Raw genomic sequence first — 23,731 nt, forward strand, 5'->3', positions numbered from 1 at the left:
TTCTTCAAGTTTTTTTTCCGCAGACTTACATTTTATGGATGCAGAATGTATCACATCTTGCTTTTTATTTTTAAAACATAATCCCTTCTCCCTTGGCAGTGGGGGGGAAATTCACTGTGGTGTAAAATCTGAAGCTGATAGACATGGGTCTAGTGTGGTCCTTTACTTGGCCCCTCCTTCTGTTTAGGGTCCAACATCCTGCTCCCTGCACTTGTTTTCTCATGCTCCAAGTCAACCCATGTCCCATTACTGTGCGCTATTGGTGACCAGAGCTATGAAAAGCAAATGGCTGAGCAATTTCCAGCCAGGACAGGTATGTCTCCGCGTGTCGGTAAAATATTTTGTGGCCCAGAGGAGAGATGCGATTGCCTCTTAGCTCGACCTGCTGTGCCAGTATGGTGGATTGAATTGGGTAAAGTGCACCACCTAATGCTGCCAATGTTATTACTTGGTGCAGGGTGCAGGGTGCCTGCAAATGTACTTCTCTCATATTTGTTCCTTTATTTCAACACTGGCAACAGAACCTTGAGTCTTTTTGCTGTGTATATGATTGAGATTTGTTCTGCCCTGGTGAGCTGGGAAGATTAACGTACAATTGGCCATTTGTTACTTGACTAAAATGTTCTATTTTGTGGTTCACAGAAACCTCAGGGCCAATGGTGTAATGTCAGTCTCAGAGGAAGTTTTCAAAGGTGCAACTGCCAGTCGAGCACAGTGCAGTTTAACATAGTCATCCCAAATGCATGTGTTTATGGACAGGGGGTGCACAAGCTACTAAATCAAGCTCAGAGTTGAGAATAGTACAATACCTAGTGTATTGCTTATGCTTTCTATGAGAAAACAATTGCTTTACAACCAGCTTGCCTATTTCTTGCCCAGAAGTGGACAATGGCCATCACAACATTTGGAGTAGGTCTTTGGATGGGAGCACTTTTCAGATCTACTGGGATATGTTCCTTGTACATTCTTCACTGGTTAAACTTATAAGCAGATTGTGTGGAATAACCTCCACTGATATATTAATAGAAAGCAATATTGGCACAATCTTAATTTCCTTTAGTGAAATATGTCCTAGACTACAATCAAGACTTCTATCCAATGCTATGGTCTAATGTATTATAATGGCTTTAACTCCCACAGGATTTTCCAAGGGCCTCAAAGCATTATACAGTGAGGAACTCCTTATAACCACCAATAATGTACAAAGCACAAATGGGTCATGCTCACCAGCTGCAGTTGAGCCAAAAGGCTCAGCCTCACCTCACTCTGTTTTATTAGAGTGTGCCCTCACTGACCATCACTGGGTAGCACAGCTGTTGGCTAGTATCAAACAGAAAAGATTCCATTCTGATGATACTTCACACCTCCTGTGATCCAAAATTCACATTCACATGATTCACTCATTCACTCACGTGATTTTTACCTGATTGTTTTACATCATTCAAAATGGAAGATCCTCCTTGGATCTAAACATTATCCAGTGTTCACTGCTGTAACTGCAAATCACTGCAAGTAAATTGCTTTCTGCTACAGCCAATGTATGGACATTTGTTTCTCTCTGTTATCTGTTATGAGTAAAAACCAAAATGGACTTACAGAAGATATATTTAGTTAACTATTTAGCATGCCAGTGAATTGTCAGAGGTGTCGGGACTTTAAAATTAAACTGTTTCAATATTGTCTTTGTAGTGTATATTAATAGCACAATATTTCATTCATTTTCTATTTCTTTTGTTCTGAAAATCTTAAATGCAAATGTATACCTGAGAAATTAGATTCCAGCATTTGGGATTTCAATATGTTAATATGTTAATATCCTCAGCTCTGATTAACAATGGCAAATTATACCCAGGCAGCCAGACATATCACAAACAGTTCCAGTTGTGCACCAATCAACATTTTCCTTAATCGCTTCCCCTCTAAAAAACAACAACAAAAGCAAGAGAGATGGGGCAATTATATTGACAATTTCTGCCATAGAGGAGTAATAAAATATTCCAGTCATTGACAGAGGTCTAATTGCGTGACACAACAAAAGAATAAAAAAAGGAAGCAGAATGCATTTTGCCGCTGGCAACAAAGACAAATGTCCCCACAGAATCTGAATGTTATTTTCGTAGCTTGTTTGTGTTTTTCCATTCCTGAAGTACTAATGGATTCTGAGACAACCAGTGGAATGATTTGAACCCTAGTGAATATGTTGCCATTGGGTATTTGTTTATTTATTTATTTTACTGAGACCAGATTTTTCTTGTAGTAAAGTTTAACTGGTGGCTGTTTGTAAGTAAAAAAAAAAAAAAAAAAAAAAAAAAAAACTGACATTCGCTAAACAGCCTATTAGCCTATTGCCAGCCTATAGCCTATCACTACCCTTAATCTTATGAGTGAGTGATGTATAGATATCTGTCCTGAATTGGTATTTTATGTTATGTGTTGTGAATGTCAGTGTGCTTTCATATGTTATCATTTATTGTCTTGTAGTGATTTACCACAGTTTACATTTACATTTACATTCATTCATTTTACAGACACTCTTATCCAGAGCGACTTACAAAAAAGTGCACACTGAATCATTTTTACCTTCCTTGAAAATATTTTGAAGTTCCAAAGGAAGGCTTAAGAGGAGAATTTTCAGACAATCTGTTCACAGTTACTCAAACTTAGACAAACCGCTCCCATGTGCAAGAATAAAAATCCCATTGCAACTTCCTTTCTGTGTCAGCTGTTAATGGCATCTCTCCTCCACCCCATTTCCCCCCTATTCTCTCATTCTCCTTTCGGCAGGCTATGAAGCCAAACTAAAAAAGGAAATTATCATGTCATAGTAATGATATGTTTTATGGACTCTTAAATAAATACTTTTGAACCTGAAAGATACAGTATGTGGTCAGTCAGCACAACTGCATACTATATAAACAGAACTCACAGGGAAATCATACAGAAAAGACTGCTATTTTACTGTGAGAAATCATGAAAAAGTATCCCTATAAAGCCATCCCCAACAAATATTCTGCAGTCCCTAAGTGAAAAGTTTAGGTATGGATTTGGATGATAAAAAATTTAGAAATTTGCCTTTGGGACAAGGAACAAATCATCTAATTTTCCCTATTGAACTAGAAGAAAAATTGTTAAGCATTAGGCTGTCACAGGAATTTGAAGACTGAGGAATCTGGTGAATACTCAGTCCTCCCACCACCCTTATCTTCCTGTCTGACATCCCAGTCATCACTGTATTCCAGTATTTTCTGCCTCATTCAAGGAAAGCAGTCCAATTGTTTTCTGTCATTTAGAAAATACATATTTGTTATGACAATTGCTGCATTAATCTTAAGAAACAGAATAATTCTAAATTTCACCATAGGTCAACATCATGGTCACATCTTATCGTTTTCCCAATCAGGTATCTTTGAAGAATGAGAGAAAACATCCCACTTCGTCTTCTCTGATGGGCATCAGTGTGCAACCAGCAACACTAGATCCTAGAAATATTTTCAGTGAGTAATTTAATGAAGAGCTAGTTTATGAATGCAATACGGAATATTGGCATTAGCTAAAAGTGGAATCACTTAACTGACAGCATGCAAAGCATGATGGGAAAGGTCAAAGCTACAGAAAATGATCGCCATTTGGTGCCAGAAAGAGTGGCCATTTCATTTGAAACAAAAATTTAACAATAAAACTTTTAAGTCGAAGAGGTCTGCATTCTACCATTTGATGCTGTAGTTGCTCATGAAATACCCCACTCAAGTTATTCACGTTTCAGAAAGCATATTCATTTGAATGCTGCAATAGGGAGCACAGAGAACAGCAATTATAGCTGTCAAATAATCCGTTGTGAAAGAGCACAAAATTATACTGCACATCTGTGAAAAGGTAACTAATACATTGCATGGTGTGAAAAGAGAATCTGTATAAGATGAAGCCTTAATATACCACTTTGAAAGTGAAAAGGTAGACCTTTCCTTGAGAGGCCCGAAAAACCCAGATTAGACAGTCTTACTCTCGAAACCACAGAATGGCAAGAAGATGCAAAACAAAAGACACATTTCTATTAATACAGGTTTAGATTAACCTGTTAAACAGGCTAAAAAGATGGTATTCTGTAATTATATGATACTTCCTGTTAATATAATAATGCAGACCTTTGTCTTGTTTCAGATTTCAACTAAAGTCTGGTATGAGGTGTCTTTTAGTGACACCAGTGTCAGCCAGTGATATGTTGACATACAGTATATATTGACACATATGTTGATATATTGGCTTGTAGATGTCACATAAAGTATAATGCGTTTGACATAACCACATTACAGAGGTAGATACAGTACTATTTTCAATTAAAATCATCAGTCAACACCTATGAACATGTATGTATGTAAACTACATTCTAAGATGTTGGTAATTGTGAAATGTTATGACAGAGAATCTCAAAGAGAAGCACACCTGATTGACAGATAGTTAAGGGGAAGAGTGGCACACGGCCATTCCGATTCAGCTGTTTACTCTCCCCCCTTATGTGACTGATGGCGATGAGTCCTGACAGGTGTGAAGAAAGGATTTTCACCCCGGCCTCCACCCACTTCACTATTGAATCCTTTTGTCTGCCGCGTTAGCTGCTCCCCTTCAGAGCCCCGAACCTCACAGAAAGAGAGAGAGAGGTCTCCCGTCCGCGTGAAACAGCTGAGTCAGAGATGGCATTCACGCAGATGGGGGAGATTTGCCACAGTCTGACCTTGTGTCTTCTTGCAATATCGCACGGCGAACCCAGCAGGGCTGTTCATTCTTAGTCACAACTGGACACAACTTTTTTCCCTGACACTGTTTTTAAGCGTTTGCACTCGTTCCAATCCAAACTAGTATGCTAAGGACCTGGTACATAGAAATTAAATCTTAAAAACTAAAAACTTTGATATCCAGCTGATGATTTTGCCCCACTGATAATGTTGAGTTTCGTACCATTTTTAGCTGGGTAAGGGGTGTTAAACATGTAGCAAATGAAATAAATGTTAGTTTCAAGAAACTGTATGCTACTAAAAGATACTCATAAATTTCAGTAAACCATCTATTAAATACATTAAGTTTTGTATATTATTATATTCCTTGTTAATAAAGAAACATACAACCTGATGAAGATGCATAATTTACTATTTCAAATGAACCTCATGTACAAATAAACTGCAGAATTTTGATTATGATTTGTGGCTGTTCCCCCATTATAGAAAGTATGCTGCATTTGCTATGTGATGTGTTCTTAGCTTCAATTCTTCACAGCATGGACTGCTTGTTGCAGAGCTCTTATACGGAATGAATAGATGGATACTCTTTATGTTACACCAACCATTATCTCTGCACTTGTCACAGCTGAAAGCATGCTTGACAGGTTTTGCAGCTGGAACATTTGCTTTGTTAATGAATGAACTGGCAAGCTATGAGTGTGGATTTAGAAATACAGCCGGCATGTGGAAATCCTGAAATGGCAACTGAAACGGCTTTGTAAAACAAAACACATTAACTGATCGGCTCAGCATTCCTATACATAATGAATGCCATGATGATATTTTTTTTTGGCTTCTCCAAATGGACTTTACCTTAATTCATTACATTTTAAAATACACAGGGGGATGAAATTTGGGTTGATATCAATAGCTGTGGTGTGCCTGACCTGATCTGCCTAATAATCTTTGGACATGTGCTGAATGGCCAGTTGCTGTGCAGAATATATTCAGTAGTTTTATGCAGAGTGGTGATCCTTAGTTTGATCAACATTTGTCCTTAAATTTAGCCTGACAGCTTTGTCTTTGAGAAAATAAATTAACTTTTCCTTGTCTTTAGTTTTAGTGAAGGCTGAACATCAGTGTTATCAGTGTCTGTGAAGAAAAAACAAACAATTCCATTTAATTGTGATTCAGAATTGAATGTTAATTGAATCCAGGGGTTTCTCCAGTATTATGCAATGAATGCTGAGGGTTAATAGAGGAAAAAAAAATGCACTTGCTGAAACAGATGTGTATGTTATACGTGTAGTATTAAATGTATTATCCTCTGCAGTGATGAAGGCAATAGTATCCAAACAACCAAATGTGCAAATCCTCTGCAAATGTGAAACTTCAGGCACTTGAAAGGGTGGCAGAATAGGCAATAACGGCTTCAGAGTCTGAGAAGGTACATCATGTCTTGAGCAGAGCAATCACTCAGGCAAGTGTTGAACTGAATGTATCCATTGTATAGACTCACTCCTATAAGGAAGCCAGAACAATCTAAGGCTTCTCTTTTGTGCTCTACTCGCAGTTCTGAGATTAGAATGGTGTCGTGGAATTTTACGCTGATTGCTAGGCATACCCATAAACCTTCTCTTTCAAAACACACAGCATAGATTGAATGTTGTGCTGTGTATAAAGTGCATCATCCTCTAACAAAAAGCTTTTCACACCCATAAGTGCATACAAAGTGTTCAGAGAAAAGCCCTGAGCATGAGACAGACAAGCTGTACGCTCAACAGAAAGTAATCACTCCATCCTTAAAGTGTGTCCAGCATGCCTAACATTTGACCTTGTTTAGAGTTCAAGGAGAAGTAAATTTTTTTTTTTAAATGAGATTACTATAGAAGCCATGGGTAATCCGTCACAGTTTACTTTCGGAGAAGTGTTGTTGGAATGCTATTTTAGGAGTAACTTTTATAATAAGGTGAACATTGATGATAATGGGTTTTTGACATTTCAAATGTAATTATTCAGAAATGTAAGTGTTCAGAAACTCTGGCTTCATCCACCTAAATTGAAACATATTGCCTTGCTGGACAGAGAACAGGGGGGCATTCAGCTGTCTTTGTCAGCCAATAGATCACAGGCAGATGTGGAAATAGCATTGAGGAATACTTCTTGTTGCATTTTTTTTTTCTTTCAAGAGTAGATGTGGAAGCTCTACTACTTCCATCAGAAATTAAGAACCAGTGTACTGCATTCTGGCACATTTTCAGCTGGTGTAACTTATTGCAACTATACAGAGCAACAACACAGTCTGAAAAATTAGAATAATTGCTCCAAGCAAGGCTAAAATCTGAGAATTCGGGTGAGACATAAAACTTGATACATATACATTTTTAATCAAATCACCAGGATTTAATAAAAAAAAAATACTTATGCTTTACAAGATACTTGTCTTAATATTACAGAAATTCAGTTGAAGGAACATGATCTCAAAAGTTAGCACAGGCACCATGTGACTAAGTGACTACGGAGACCAGACACTTTGGTTCCAATTACAACATTTAACCATGTGTCATCATCTGCTGTCCTGCCCACTGGCTTCACGCTTATTAGCCATCTTCAAAATACAGATCTCTGGTTTCCGAAATGATGGGCTGCTGCTCAATGGCATGTTCTTGCTTAAGGCAGACGAGATCCCCTTGCAAAAAGCTAAATGCCAGCAATTCTGACTCATGTTCACAAGATCATACATCCTCAAATGAGTTGTATCTCCTTGAAGTCTATTATATTTAACGACACTGTAATTTCATCTTCAAAACAGTTAGAAAAGCTATACAAAAAAACACAGGAAAGGCTCCACTATTGTAAACAGACTCTCTCATCATTATGGGTGTAATATTCAAAGTCCTTCCAGCTACTACTTTGAATACATTTTGATTGTATGAACAATCTCGATGCATGTGTAATTCAGGCCTTGCACCTACACTTCAGAACAACCTTCTGGGTACTAAAAATTTGATATTGAAAAAAGCCCGCAGTTAAATGAGCTCACGAGTAGGAGCACGCTAAGAAGACGGAACGTATGGAAGTCAGCAATGGCAGCATAAATCAAAAGCTGACACATCAATCTTTCAAAAGACGGCGGTTGGTAAAATTGAAAGGGAAATTTGAAAATCAAGTGTGTGATATATAAGCACATTCTTCTTCCAGTCATGAATCATATTGGCAAACAGTACAAATCAACATCTCGGTTTAAACTGGAGAACAATCATTCTTTGCAAGGAAATCATAACTCCCAAATCAGGCTCCTCCACAAGGGCTGGCTTCTCTGAAACTAAACCATTGTCAGAAAGTCACGTGACCTATTATTTATTTGTTACCCAATGCGATTTATGAATAGACTTGATTGCATGAATGAAAAAAAGACCCTGCTGATTTGAGGCAATTTGAATAGTTTAACCTCTTTGACCCCTTCTTTGTGTTTGTTTGAACCTTCCCTTTGGATTTGTAGCAAAATTACTGCTTTTTAACAGCAGGTCAATTACAGTGTTAACATCAGAACCAAGCTTTAATCAATTTAGTCATGTTGTATGTATCTACTTACAATGTTTGGCAAAATGGGAAAATAGGCCAATAAAATACCCTCTTATTACATTTCAGGCACTTCAAGTCAAAAATAAAAATAATTTAACACGGGGAATCCCTATGAATCAAATCTGTATGCCACCAACTAATGTGAGACTCCCTCTAGGTAAGAAAAATTCCCTGTGTAAAATCTGTAATACCCTGCCATCCATGCCATTTTCAGAGGATGATTTAGGATTATTAGACCTGTCAGGGTTTTGTTGAAATCTTACACCTGGCCATTCCAGTAAAGGATCATGCCTCGATGATCAGTGATAACAATAAAAATAGCAAGTAGTTTAACCACAGGTGTTCATAACGTTTAAAATAATTCTCACACTGCACCATCCTTCATCCCAACAGTACTCATTTTACTGCATGCATTTTATTTCTGTATCAGGTACACCTCCCACGTCTTGGAATAACAGCAAAGTAAGGGTCATTTTCTTTCCAGGAATAATGACCAAATTTTCCATCCCCATGATTCTCAACTTATTTGTAAGAGGTCTCGGTAATTGCTTCGTTCAAAGGTTTCTCATAACCTCAGCAAATGAGCCGTGATCAAAGAACGTACTAATGGCTGCTCCCGGAGACAATTGCAGTAGATTGAGCCACTCCTCCCAACAAAATATCTGCAAGTTCCATAATTGTTTTACATGGTGGGTGAGCTGTGATATGTCTATGTACGCGCTGTTTGTCACTGTATGCTATACAGACATCGATGCACTGAACTCCTCCATAAAAATTGAAAGGGTAGTATGAATACGTGATGAGCTATGAGTAAGACTTTGGCCTCTGTTTATTACATCTATGTATCTCCCATCTAAATAAGACTACAATAATGAGTTTAAGACAGTGTTGCTACCTGTTTCATTGCTTACACATCATGACTGCAGTGGTACCTGGAATTCAAAGTAAATGTTGTGCAAATATGGAGTACAACATAACAATTAAATGCAGTACTTCTTTGGGTAATTCCAATATTGCATGTGTAATGCAAATTTTAGAATCAGTTTTATTGGTCTACAAAATTACCCTTATGCAAAACACAAATACTAAGACCCCAAAGTTTATTTTGAGTTCCTACTTTTCTTATGCTCAACCACCAAAAACACTATTTTTGTACAACATGAGATGGAATTTGCCATGTGTGCTTCTCAGAATCAGAATAAGAATCAGAATAGACTTTATTGTCATTGCACGGTGGGGGTGCAATGAAATTGTGGGTGGTCTGCAACAGCAACGCACTGAGGAACATTTATGTAAACAAAGAACAGTACAAATAAGGCACGTGACATAGGAGAAAAAATATACAAAATATACAATAAAATACAATAAATACAGTAAAATACAAATTTACAAATTTAAAAAAAGAAGACACATTGTAAATGAAAAGAAATATAAAGAAAAGCTTGTGCGTTAATATGGCCTTTATAAAAACTACTTAAAGTGCACAGTGGAATTGCAGTCTTCCAGAATTGCAGACTTACAATATTTGCATAATATATGTACAGTACTTGTGCTAGTTTAGTGTCACCAAAGCTGTACTGTCAGTAAGAGTACCCTTAAATGTGTCATTGTATAAGTGGATTAAAGACAGTCTCCTGTAAAAATTGTGCATTTTAAGTTGGGTACCTTGGGTGCATACATGCAAATGAGCGAATATACTCAAATGAATAAATATGGGTATATTAACCTGTATTAATAATATTTAAAATAACAATATATCCTGAAACATGTAATAAAATGGTATTAAATTTGTACATTTTAGAGAACGTTTAGAATGTGATTCCCAAAAATGTCTGAAGTGTCAGTTACACTGGTGTTCTTTCTAAGGTGAAAAAGACCACCTATTGAGGTGAGGGCACAGCCCCTCTTTGATTTGTATAGAAATGAAGCAGCATGACACCATCTGCACTTGCTGTGAGACACCATGCCTATTCTCAGCCAGCAATGCACTGCATTTTTCATGGTTTTCTGCAACACAACATCAGCACGACTCACAAGTCACTGTAATTTACATCATATGGGTTCAAACAAATACGGCTGAATTTTTTGCTGACATGAACACTACTCTTCATTCATTTAGGGGGATTGAGAGTATCATCATAACTCTGTTGTAAAACTAGAATCACCCTTAATCACTAAGACTTCAAGTGTATCATGATCTCAAGCATCAGAATACACCTGTACACTCACCTTAACTAAATGGTTGAACGATACCCTGATTCTGAATGTCCCGAGGATTAATGTTTTAAACAAGAACCATGAATGATATTTATTTTTATTATGAAAGCTTTTTGGTAGACAGAAGCCCAATTCGCAGGACCTTAGTCTTATCCCAGAACAACGTCTGCAAACACAATATGATGTGCCATATCCAGCATGTTACTGTAGTAGCCTACCAGTCTCCTTGCACTGACCGACACATCACACTCTGATTCATCCCCCCCCCAGCTCAGGAGGCTGTTTTCCTTGCCTGGTGGGGGTGCCTCCATATGACACATCACTGCTGCTCAGCCATGACTGAACTTGCGAGGGATGCCCCAGAGACTGATCTTGCTACTGTCTGACTCAATGCTCTGCTGGGCCCCTCTCACAAGTGCCACCGTCCCCAGTCCTCACCTTGTTAATTGAGCATGACACCTTTCTGGTCCTTATTCCGTCACCTGTAGGCCAAACAAATACACCAGAGTTTATGACCCATTTTTTTTCCATTTTACCAAAAATGACCACTCAGCATTTTGTCTTCTGTATGAATGGTCAATGTTTGTAGTATGTATTCTGAACGCTAACACACAGAGTTAAAAAAATATGCTTCTTTGCCACACAGAAGGAAATGAGAACTACTGTGAGATGTATTATTAATGTAAAAGCACAAAAATAGAGAGGACTTTGAAAAATATGTAAACTATTTTTTAATCAGAAATACATTTGCAGTGATGCCCTTTGAAGAGCACGCATTTGAATTGGTGCTACTTACATTGACAGCAAAAGAATCAGTCCAGAAATCCTGCTAGAGGAAGAGACTACTTCATTCCTCCCACTCTCCTCCTGTCATCCCATGGCCTGCATTAAGGCTGATAGTGAGATGCAGGGATGAGCAAAGCAACTGTGATTAAGCTGCACAAATCCGGCAACCGCAGTGTGCAACTGCACGGCCTCAGCATTTAACTAAGAAATTAAGCAATGACGTTCTTTTTTTTTTTTTTTGCAAAATTTTTCATTAATTTCACTAACAAAAAAGGGGAAACACTTGTGTAAAAAAGCACTGCTCAAAGTTAAAGACAAAGCATTCTCAATTTTAATTTGGGCTTTTGTGTCCAGAATCTGGCTGCTCATTATGAGAGTGTAACCTGATAATTAAGTGGAAGGTATATACCTTCTGAATGAATTCAGTCAACTCTATCAAATTCCTAAGATGTCAGAGGGTGCTTGAACTAATTTTCCAGGCAGAGAGAGACCATCTATATCATGTCATTAATGTGTTTTTTACATACCCATTTGGTTTGTGCATGTCACCGCCATATAACACTCATACCCCATTCAGTCCATTAGTGAGGACACTGGAGGGCTTTTGGCTTGACCAGCGATCGATGTTAAGGAATGGTAATGCTAATGATTGTGACCCCTTACTGTTCCTGCTGCCCGCCTTGCACTCTCCGACTCACGTGGATTTGCCCTCCAGAAACTCAGGATGTTGCAAGAGTAGTCATCTGCTGCCCTGCCAATGCTGCCCGCACAGTGATTCACGACCTGCTGAAAGGCATGCAGAATGGAGCCCTAATAGACTGCTGGAACATTTTCACAAGGAAATCGACACTTCGTCGTCAATTCGAGACTGTTTCTTAATCACATTACCCTGGTCGAGAGAAATGCATCACTGCTGCCTGACGGGAGATTCGAGAACGCCTCAATACCAGACTGTTGAGACTGTCAATGTCTTGCAGAATGCTGCGGGCAACAGAAAATTTTCCAATAACGTGGACTGTTCATTCTTAGGCGCCGATTCCCTCAGTCGAACTGACTATATTGTCCCAACTCTTTGCTCCCTTCCCCCACAACTCCCATAGAAGGAGCTGCACTATTTAGCTTTGGCTTTCAATTTAGAGACAGAGAGAGAAGAAGACAAAGAGAATGTGTGATCATCGAGTAGATAAAAGGAAAACACACATTTCTCAGTCTAGCTTCTCTGATAATGTAAAATACTTTACATTCCCTGGACTTAATTAATTACGTAATGCACTTACTGTTGAGTAACAAATGACATATAAGTATATAATAAGCAATCGATTTCTTGATCAGAGATGATGTATATATGCTCTTCTTGTTGTCTTCTCACCACCATTGAAAGTTTGAAGCGGACAGACAGAAGCAGGCATTTCCAGTCGTGTGTTTAATTAATAAAAGAAGTACCATATCTACGAATGTGCAAAAACAGCTACTACTATTCTTTGAGATGGTTGAGTACTATAGAACCAGAAATAAATCACAAGGATAATGACATATTTTTTTTGACAATGTCAGTGAAATTGAGAGCAAGTATAGTCTACTGAAGCCTATATCATTTATTGCTTCAGTTTGCTTTTACACGTGATTTCACCTTGTTCGTGAGGAGCAAACTTTAATATCGAGAGCAGCTCACTGTGGTTGGAACATTAATGAGCTCCTGCACAATGCTTTTGGAAACATGCCTGTTTTAATGCAAACATGCATCAAGAACGTCTCTCTCCAGTACTTCATTTACAAAGCATAGCTACGTTTGCACACAGTGTAGTTGCAAAATATATAGGTTTTAATTAATGTCAAGTCATAAAGCTGCAGTTAAATAAAGCACTTTGTGGTAAACTAAAAACCAAAATAAAAATGTCTGCCTGTGCTCTCTGTAACTAACTGTCTATTAACTGTTTAAGCAGAATCCATGGTTAGTTCACAAGTGGTAATATCTTGATCAAATGTGTATACTTGCACATATCACACTGCACCAGTAAATACAACTTATTTAACATTACATGACTTATAGGGGACATCTGCCTAAAATGACATTTATGAGCTGGAAAATAGGCAGCTACAATTATGACTTGACGGCAGTGTTTGATTTCTCACATGAAATATACTATAGTAAGTTAAGATACAACTTTGAATGGAATGTTGCTTCTAAATTCTGACACTCTATAATACAATTTTAAATTCTCTAAAACGATCTTGCTGAAATGAATTTGTCATAAACACAAGATGACCATAACCACATTAGGCTCATGCTCAAGCACAGCTATGATAATAAAGTGCTTTGTGTTGAGACTGCTTGCTTTCCAAATAGAATGTGTCATTGTAGTTCTAAGCGGTTATCAGTAAGTATTGATGTGGAAGCAGAAGAAATAAAAAGACATCTGGGCTCTTTTGTACTCCTAAATGATGTCTAAATGTATGTGTGCAGAATGGGTTGAAGATCTTCAAGTCCAGAAATGTATTGTCGATGGTATAGAGTGATTGTGGGAATTTATTTACAGGAGTTAAAAAGGTAGAAATAGCCTTTTTTTAGTCTAGTAATGAATTTTAATGTTTGCCTGTTGGAGCTAACTAAGCCAAATGGTCACAAAGACAGACACATTAAAGAAGTTGTTTTGCATTCCAATAAAAAATACAGAAGAAGGAGTGGGTGGTTGCATGCTTCCAACACATTTACTTAAATCAAAAAAGGCATGGCATTATTTTCACAGGAAAATAGTGTCATTTCAGAAACTGGATATTATTGTCGGCTCTTAAAGTGATACTCCACTAGAAAGTATTCATTAAATTGTTTCTTTCTTTGAATACAGTTACTGTTTTCAGAGATTAAGTCATTAAAAAGGAGCTTCTCCATAATCGTTACATTGAAAGATCATTATCACAAATAATGAATATGTGTGGCATCTCAGAAGAAAAATCCATTGATTATTAAGTAAGATCAAGCAAAAAACATCTGTAGTGACTTTGCCTGAAGACTCACAGATTGAAATATATCAAGCAAAGGTTATTCTCTTTCCTCCTAATGTGAAAGTTAGCATTGAAAGCTGTTGAAACATAAGCCTAGTGCTTTATTTAAGTATGTACAGACTACAGAGTAAGATTAAGATGTGACCACTTAGGTTCAAGGCCACGTTACGTGAACGACAATTTTGACAAGATCTCTATACACATATCATCGGTACACACATAGACACACTGATGACCGCCTTGCATATAAATGCATAATTTTCTCACACTTTGCAAAATCAGATGGACTCACCACTTACTGGGCTTTTTGAAGACTGTGACGTAAAAAAAAAAAAAAATCCATCAGTATTCTCCCACAACTGCCAGCCGTTTATCCCCGCGCCAATCTTTCTGTCAGCAAAGTGAATAACTCCATCACATCTAGAGCTTTGAAGGCTTTCTATTGTATTTCATTTGCTTTGTATCCTTGTCTCCTGCAGACTCGTAAATGTCCTGTATAAAAAGAACGTGTCTATGAAAAACATTTGATAGAGGACCAGGCAAGAGGAAACATAAAAGATACCAAGTACCATGCAAAAAAAAAAAAAAAAAAACTCAAGATGTCAATTTTTCATGTAGGAAAACATATTTAGAATGTTTTCCTTTAGAAGAAGAAAAAAGCAATGAGCATACTTTATGAAATGATTTTTAATATTTAACATTCAACAGGTTGCAGGTTCCTTTGAACATGAATTTTCATCCTGCAAAGGTTGTCCAGAAAATGGTGACATAGTTTAAAGAATGGTTAAAAATAATAATGATTTAAAAATAATTATTACATACATTAATCAGTGCCCAGTAAGTGTCCTTATTAACAGTAAAAAGGAAAAAAACACTACTAAAATGAAATAAACAAGTAGATATTCCTTCAGATTAAATTATTTTCACTTTTCTTTGATACATTCAAGTTGTGAAATGTATTTAGAACAGTACCTTTCAGGAGATCCTTATATTTATTGATACTCAGTTTCAAGAATCATAACATAATATTAGGTACCATGTTCATAATGTGGGGTACTAACACTAATTAACATCAATAGTTATTGCACAACTCAACAAAATGTGTGTCTTATGTGGGTTTAAGGAAGAAGGAGACGGTAGCCTCTTGACTGTCACTTATACAATTATTGTGTCTTTGTTATGTCATTATGACTACCTTTCCATGAGCTTCAAAGCATTTATATTTAGACATGCACCATTGTGACAACAGAGCTACCCCATTTGGTTTGATAAGCTCTGTATGATTTATCACTCACTATTCAAATAAGTCTAAAAATAGTCTTTCAGTTGAAATCATAATGAAGGTTGGCTTTAGAATAATATATTTATATTTCCATTACGCTCAAAGCTCCTGCAAAGCGCATTGTAAACTTCAAAAGGGAGATATAAACACTAAGATTAAGTATAAGCAATAATAACCTAAGCAAGAGAACAACACAAAACACATTCATACAATGAAGCCAAGAAAGGACTGTACCTCTGAAATAAAACCATCGTAGACCAAATTATTTGGCTTTTATTTATCCATTATCAGACATTGTGCTATTAACAGCTTGGTGATGTGGCCTCTGGAATGACCACGCTAATGTATGGCCATGTTTCCAGTCCATTATTATTCACTGGGGACAGGTTATAGGACTAACCACTGAAGAAGGAAGTGCTCACTCGAAGCACTGGTGGGCTGCTTCCTTCTTTCAAAAATAATACAACTCCCTGTCTAGTAGCCAAAGACATGAAAGACATGGCCGTGGAGTGTAGACAATCTTGCTTTTAATGTCTTCCTTGGGTTGGCCGCAAGTGTAGGAGAGCTCAGTGATGACTCCATCAAAGACAAGGCGAGACTGTTATTAGTTCTCTGTGTAAGGGGCCTGACCCCCTTGTGTAATGAGCTCCCTGTTTCTCTTGTTGGGAAGGCATGCCTTGTAGTCGTTGTGGGTTTGATCCCCACTCCAACTGCACTGGTTGCATGAGCTGTATAGCTGCTTGAAGTGTCTATGTAAAGGTTTTAAAATTAATATCAAGTTCACACAAACAGAAAAGATACAAGAAACATTATTTGTTTGTCAGCTCAGTTTGTTACTATGAAGATGTTAACCTGATGTTAGCGATAAGTATGGGAAAACCCAGATTTTATGTATATATTTTGTCTCATGGGGAGCCACATGCACTGTTATTTTTATAATGCTGTGGTTTTTAAAAAGGTTATTGTGATCACATAAGCATGGCTGACCACTTCCATCTTACCATTTGAAGCTAATTCCCTGGCTGGCCACATTATCAAGTATATAATTGGGGGAGATGCCATTTAGATGCCAGACATAAGTTGGACTGGTTTATTTATTATACGGTGAGCAAGCTAAATGGGCAGTAGTGACACTGATACCAAAATGTTGTCAATCTCAATATTTGAGTTGTTTGCTGACAGTATAGTTACGCAGTTATTTGTTTTGTATTTAAGTCTCCTGGGATTTCAGAACGCTGTATTCTCAGACAGATGCAATTGTTCTATTACAATCCTATGATCTAAACTTAAGTCAATACAGAAAATGTCTGTCAACCCAAAGTTAACAGTCATTAGGCACCTTCCACTTCACCTCCAGATGTCTGCTGTCTTCCAAAACAGCCATTAAACAGACTAATCAAAATGTTGTCATTCATTTTCCACATTTCCTTACATATATATAGCATTAAAATGTATTGTAGTCTATAGCACTTGGGAAACGCATTATACATGTATGAAAATTGAACTTGATAGACACTTCAAAGACTTAATAATATCCACCTGTTTAGTTTCTATGTGTTCACCATACAACAGAAATGCAGAAATAATGTTTACAATACATTGTTTTAGCTATAAGCAGACATCAAGATGTGTGATTCAACATTAGAAAAGTTGCCAGTTGTTGGTGCACAGACACACAGCTGACCCTGGCCTCTCCTGTGGTTTATTTCGGCAGGGCCAGCAGCGAGGACGGTGTCCCCAAAGCAGGACTGTGAGGAGCGCAAGCAGGAGAAGCTCCCGGACAAGGGGAGCGAGAGCGGCACCTCCCTCAACGAGCTCTCCACCTCCAGCTCCGAGACGCACTCCGAGGTCACCACGCCCCAGGACGGCTCAGCGACGGGGGGCGGTGGCGGGGGAGGTGGCGGCGGCGGCACCCTACAGTCTGTGTCCCGGCAGCCCAGCACCCTCACCCTGGGCCGGCCCTCCAAGAAGGCCTCGGTGCAGTGGATGCAGCTGCCGGACAAGCGGCGGAACAGCGAGCTCTTCCAGTCGCTGATGAGCGGGAGCCCGCGCGAGGGCGGCCTCAGCAGGAAGAAGGTGACGGAGAAGCTGAGCGTGGAGGAGGAGATGAAGCAGTGCATCCAGGACTTCCACAAGATCAAAATCCCACAGGAGTTTCCCGAGCGCAAGCGCCAGTGGCAGTCCGAACTCCTACAGAAGTACGACCTATAGGGCAATTTGTTGGTCTGTTCCTTTTTTTCTGGTTGTCGTCATCATTGTTCTTTTTTTTTTTTCTCTTGGTACCCAAATCATCAGGTGTGATCTCGTTATGTCCTGACACCATAGCCGTCCCGTTCTTCTAGATGCAGCTGACATTTCCCCCAGAGCACCAGGGTTTTTTGTGAACAAACAGAAGTGAAAAGAAAAAACAAAGAACAACAAAAAGGAAGAAACTGGTCTCTCTACGGTGACTGTCTCCCAGCATGGCACTGGTATTCACATGAAGAGCTCTTTGTGAGTAAAGCTCAGGATATGTGTGTTATCATGGGAAATGTAGTTCTGGATTCCAACAAAAAGACGGTGATGTAGCAAATGCTGATGTGAAATAAAGTTGTTTCAATAGACTGCTCTAATAAATCACAATAATTAAACTCACTGGGCTTGCATGAATGGAAAAAATAGAATCAAAGAGAAAAAACTCAAAATAAAGATTACAAAATAAAGACATTTATCTGCGCAGAAGAACATGAAGGGTAACTACCATAAAAATTCAATAGAAGCATATTACTAGATGGCCTCTAGTGAAAAGCACATGCATTGTTTGAGTGAGCATTTCAACGGACGCTTTCTCATTTATTCTGGTTGCATATCTAGACTGTGCTGTCTGTACAATGGTCACTGATTACTTGCTGTTTGGAGATTTTCATTTTTCTTTTCTTTATTTCTTTATTTTGTGCTGTGATCTGTGTGTGAGGGCTAATGTTGAGACAATGTCACTGGTATCCTACTTTAGAAGTGTTTTGAGAATATATAGCTTGTCAGAGTTGTCAGTTTATATTAAACCTCGAGAAATAGCCAGAGAAAGTATAGTACTGCCTGAGGGGAATATACTGGATTTAGCTTAAACAGATCAAATGTGACCACTGGAAAAGAATGTATTCAACCCTAGAATGCAGCCCTAGGTCCAAAGAGACCTGCAAAGCTCCTTTGTCCTGACTCTTATAAGACATAAGAGTCTTCAGCTCTTCTAATACAATTCGGTGGTGAACACTGCTGTAGAATTATTATTGAAAAGATATAGATAAAAGGGGAACATTCAGTACATATAACTACCTTTATTTTCCAGTCACCCTTTTGTATAAAGACTTCTCAATTATTTATTCTGATATTTCCTTAATTTATGCACCAAGGTCCTATACACAAATTAAGCTATTTCAAAGCACAAAGGAAGCACAGGTATGTGTGTGATATTCTAAACTGTATGGAACTGTACCACTAGGTGGAACAGTGCATTAATGTGCATTTAATACATTTCATTTATTTTTTTCCTTGATCAACACATCTCTTTATTATAGACAACAGAAGATTTTTGTCTATGATCAATCATCAGCTCATCAATGGAATCTATTAGTCTTCATTTCTCCCTTTCAAGACACAGTTCAGTACTTCAGGAGTGCATCCTAGGGTTAAGAAATGCATTACAGACACACCTCCAACGTGCTCCAGCACTGTTTCAGGAAATGTGATGTTATGCCACGCCGGTTGCTGCTGAGTATCCGTGGGTGTGGGGTATGGACAGCCTGTAACAACGGAAGAAAATGTGACTCTTTTTTATTGATTTCCCTTCATCAACTTTCTCTTGTCTAATTAAAGTGCAGAGTAAATCCAAGCAGTCTTCAGGTTCCTTTTTGATAGACAAGTACTTTAAATATCCAAGTGCGCCAGTGTGTAGAATTGACTAGCACAAGACTGGTTCCCTTTCATTTAAGGGTCTATTTACATGGTTAGTCACCATTTAATGGACTTTTTATACTGACTTGGTATTATGCATTTTTTTCTTTGAAAAAAAGAGGAAAATGAACTTTATCATTTGTGCAAAGTATAAACTTGTGAAAAGATTTCTGTTTTGGTTGTTGGTATACTAATTTATACTGGAAGTGACCTCTATTTATTCTACTATAAGCATAAACAACAAAACCTGATGACTAACTGAAGTCAAAATCTGTTCAGTTAAAATAGATCTAAACATACCAGAAGTAAATTTTTATAACAATAATTATTCTTATAACAATAATATTATTTCATGCTCTTACGTTGGAAGCTTATTATGGAATTATCAGCTTTTTTATAACTACTTAATGGCTACAAGTCACACTTAAATAGGCAGTTTTGTATTTATCGTTAAAAGTTTGTCCAATAAGAGAAATCACTGGTCACCAGAGGCTATCTGCTTTAAGTCTTATGCTGGTCTTCAATTCAAGCTCCCATGGTGGCTTTGGGTGTTGAAATCTTTGCATTGCTCATTGACAGAATGCTGGGAAGAAATGAATCTGCATACAAGCCATTCATCATATCTAACCTGTTAACACATACAGTATCTGGCACAAATTATTATTGGTAAAGGTAAAATATGGCACACTCACATTATCCCGAATCATTAAGGTTTATGAAGCATTAGGTACATCATATCAGGACCCAAGCCAGAAAACCCCCACCTGGAAACAAACATGGTACAATTTAAATTGAAATGAAACAAAGAGATGAGAAGCTGCTGAAATGTCTAGCTGCTGTTAGTTCTGTCCATTTAAGCATGTGCATTTTTTTGGTTTGTTTTATATGTTAGGAAGGTTTAGGAGGTTAGGGAAAAGCTCATCGCAGCTAGATGGAAGATACAAGGAAACAGTCAACGTTTTCATTGCCAGTACACCGACATCTTTCCATTTCCAAAGGTCCTAAATTCACATCTTGTCAGGATTAGATGAGATAATTTACATCTGCATGACCTTCAAAAACACTAGTGAATGAGACAATTGATCAGAACAACCATGAAACATGTCATTGAAAAAAAGACAACTGCTTTGTGATATAGCATTTTCACTTACATTGCACTGTGCTTTAAGGATACATTGCGTATGAACCATGTACTTGCATTGACCGATATTTCTTGGCCTTCACAGATAACACACATTTATAGCTATTCTTGAACACAAACAAAAACGGGCCTTCGAGAAGGAGCAGATGCAGTTTCGATATACTGTTCCCAGGGTCGTTCGTTATTCCAGGAAAGAGGAATGGCTGGAGACTGACCTTGGATCAGGTTTTGAAGTAAAGCATGTTGCAGGGCAGCGTGCACATTACTCACCCTGAATGGAGCTTCTGGAGTTACTGCCAGTTCACACAAGGCCATGCACTGTTCCCAGCAGTGAAAAGAGGGCAGAGGAGTCACATGATTACAGTAAGTGCAATCATACAAGGTAGATTTACATACTTTACTTCCTACTCCTTATCTAAGACTGTACGTATTATGAACCTCAGTTGCAGGTATTACAGCAGTGTCCAAACTGAAATTCAAACCTGCTGCCAGTTCTCTGACTACTAAAACCATGCTGCTGTCATTATCACCATTAAAACCATTAGACTGTAATGCTTATTTGATTCTCAGAATATGCCAGTAGGATGATCACCAAAGTCTCGCCTGCTATTAAGAAATTCTGCCATAATGGTGAATTTGCCAGACCACAAATGCACAAAAGACAATCACCAGACATATTCCTGTTTTAATTTTATTCCTGTTGTTACCATATATAAGCAGTTTTCATAGCTTGCCTCTCCCCTTCAAGCAGTTTAGTTTGTCAGTGGTCATTCAGTGTTTAAAGGCAGTGACAGTAAAACCCTGTTGTTTGCTTTTACTACTGCAAACAGCAGTAAGATCCCACACTATTTCAGATGAATCATGTCAAAATCACCCATCACTGAGTGCTCAAATAATAATTCATACGCTGTGTGTAAATATGGATGTTGAGACTCTAATTTCAGCTATGGCTGCTTGCCATGGATATACAATTTTGATATTTGTATGCCATTACTTGGAAGAAACTGATATGCAATTTGTATTGATTTGCTTATTGGTTTTTTTTCCAACAATTAGCATTCCATTTGGAAGTAGAAGCATGTCTCAATGAGTTCTTGAATTCATAGTGTTGGTAACTGACAACCTATTATTGCCTATTACATCACATGAATATGGATTGAATTGCTAAGAGGAAATGTTTAGGGTGATTTATGTGGTGGGTTATGCATACTGAATGCAAATATACTATCAATATTATGGCATTAACAAAATTCAGTAATGTAATCTACAAACAATAATTCAAACCTTCACTTGCAGTAGGAGTCACATATTATCATATTTTATGTTGAACTGTGCAAAAAAAATATTTACAAGTAATTTATCATGTTGGCATTTAAGTAGTTTTTATTATGTCTTAAAGGGATGAATAATTCTAGTCTAACACTTGGAAGTCTTGGAAGTTCTAGTCTGGGGCCACCAGATGCTTGCTGGTTTATACTTTCAGTACCTTTCCAATAGCAACTGTTTCACAACAGACTGCCTCAGTGAGTTTATTTCCTGGCTAGATAAAGGAATGTTGAGATGCTTTTGACTGGATGTGTTAGTATTAACAGTTAAAGTGGCTGTGAGAATTACTATGAAAGCATGGCTAAGCGTATGTCATTTTTTCAATAAGTAGTTTACAACAATTATTTTTCATTCCAAGGATACTTGGAGAAACTGATCCAAATGTAAATTAGGGCTTAGCTACCTGCAAGCTGACACTTTGAATGTTAAGTGCTATCAGTCTGTTTATATAAGCTACAGTGATAAGATGCAGCAATAGTAATCCCTCTAATATCCATACCTCTCACTCCATTCTTTCCACTTTCATTCATTTAGTACACCATATTTAGTAACCATTTAAAATTTCATTTCATACTCTGTTTTGAGAAAAAAACATACAATCATGCTTCAGGAAAAGGGGATGACTCACGATAATACATCTGATGCTTTTGCAAACACTATGTGTATGAATCAGCATGAAGATGGAGGACAAAAGGTCAAGTGATTGTGTGTAGTGTTACAAGTTGCTGTTAAAATCAAAACGGGTTCACTTGGCCTGTACAGTATGTGCATAAGTCCAGGGCAGTCCAATGCCTGAGAATGTTTTTGTGTGATAAGGGCAAGGTACAGTATTTTACCAGTGGTTTGATGGAAAACATTTCTGGTTTCAGTAGCAGCCACAGTAGCATACCATATGTTTACAATTTCTGTTTACAGTAGTCTTTCTATCAGTAGATGAGTAGTAGTTCCATACTGGGTAGCTGCTTGCTTTTTGCTAATATCAGTGGCTTGTAGCTACAGTCCTGCAACCTGGCTTGTGAAAAATAATGCCAAGTCTATTTGACTTGTAACAAGATTGGCTAACTCCCTATATTAAACACACAATTTGCTGCAGGTTACAATAAACCGACTCTTGCAGCAAACAAGATGCAAAGGTTTTAAATGACAAGACAAGAAAGCAATCCACCAAAGATAAATGTGGGCTACTGATTGAGATTCTTGTTTCAGGCTGTGAAGATGCAAGCCTCAGCTTCCTGAAAACAAACTTCATTTTAATTCCCTTAATGCATGTAGAGATCCCTGAGCTTAATTTGTGTATAAATGTTTTTCTATTTGGTCACCAATGTGTTAATAATCACCTTTCCATAGCAAATCATCGTATCCACCATAAAAGTGCATAATTATAATTGTTATCCCTTGTCTGTGATGGAGAACAGGAGTCAGTAATTGGCTCATTGTTCCGCACCTGATTCCAATTCTGTTATTCACAATAAAAAAGCAGGTGTGTCTGAAAGTGAAGGGATACATGCTTGGTTTCTGCTAGCTCTGTGATGCCTTTTTTGGTTTCTTTTTTTGTTTGTTTTATGCTGTGCTTTGTAGATTAAACACCTGCCTCATATTTCAGATCCCACACTTTAAATCTTTTGAATGCAAGGAGCATCAACCAGCTATTAAAACCATATTATTGAAGCGTAGTCAAACCAATAATAACCATTACAAAGCCAAGGAGAGAAAAGCAACAACGCTTTTAAATGTTTCGGTTGATGATTA

The 23,731-nt window shown here is 37.7% G+C and overlaps 1 protein-coding gene across 1 annotated transcript in view; it reads left to right on the forward strand.

Moving 5' to 3' along the window:
- LOC118769777 (BTB/POZ domain-containing protein KCTD8-like) overlaps positions 1-18,218 on the forward strand; it is a 34,675-nt gene extending 16,457 nt beyond the window's left edge. Inside the window, exon 2 of the mRNA XM_036517090.1 lies at positions 17,300-18,218. Within this exon, the coding sequence (XP_036372983.1) occupies positions 17,300-17,796 (497 nt within the window). The 3' untranslated portion in view covers positions 17,797-18,218. The remainder of the gene's footprint in view (positions 1-17,299) is intronic.
- The last annotated feature ends 5,513 nt before the right edge of the window (positions 18,219-23,731 follow it).

Source organism: Megalops cyprinoides, chromosome 22 (genome assembly GCF_013368585.1).
Source record: "Megalops cyprinoides isolate fMegCyp1 chromosome 22, fMegCyp1.pri, whole genome shotgun sequence".
In the NCBI taxonomy this organism is placed as follows: domain Eukaryota; kingdom Metazoa; phylum Chordata; class Actinopteri; order Elopiformes; family Megalopidae; genus Megalops; species Megalops cyprinoides.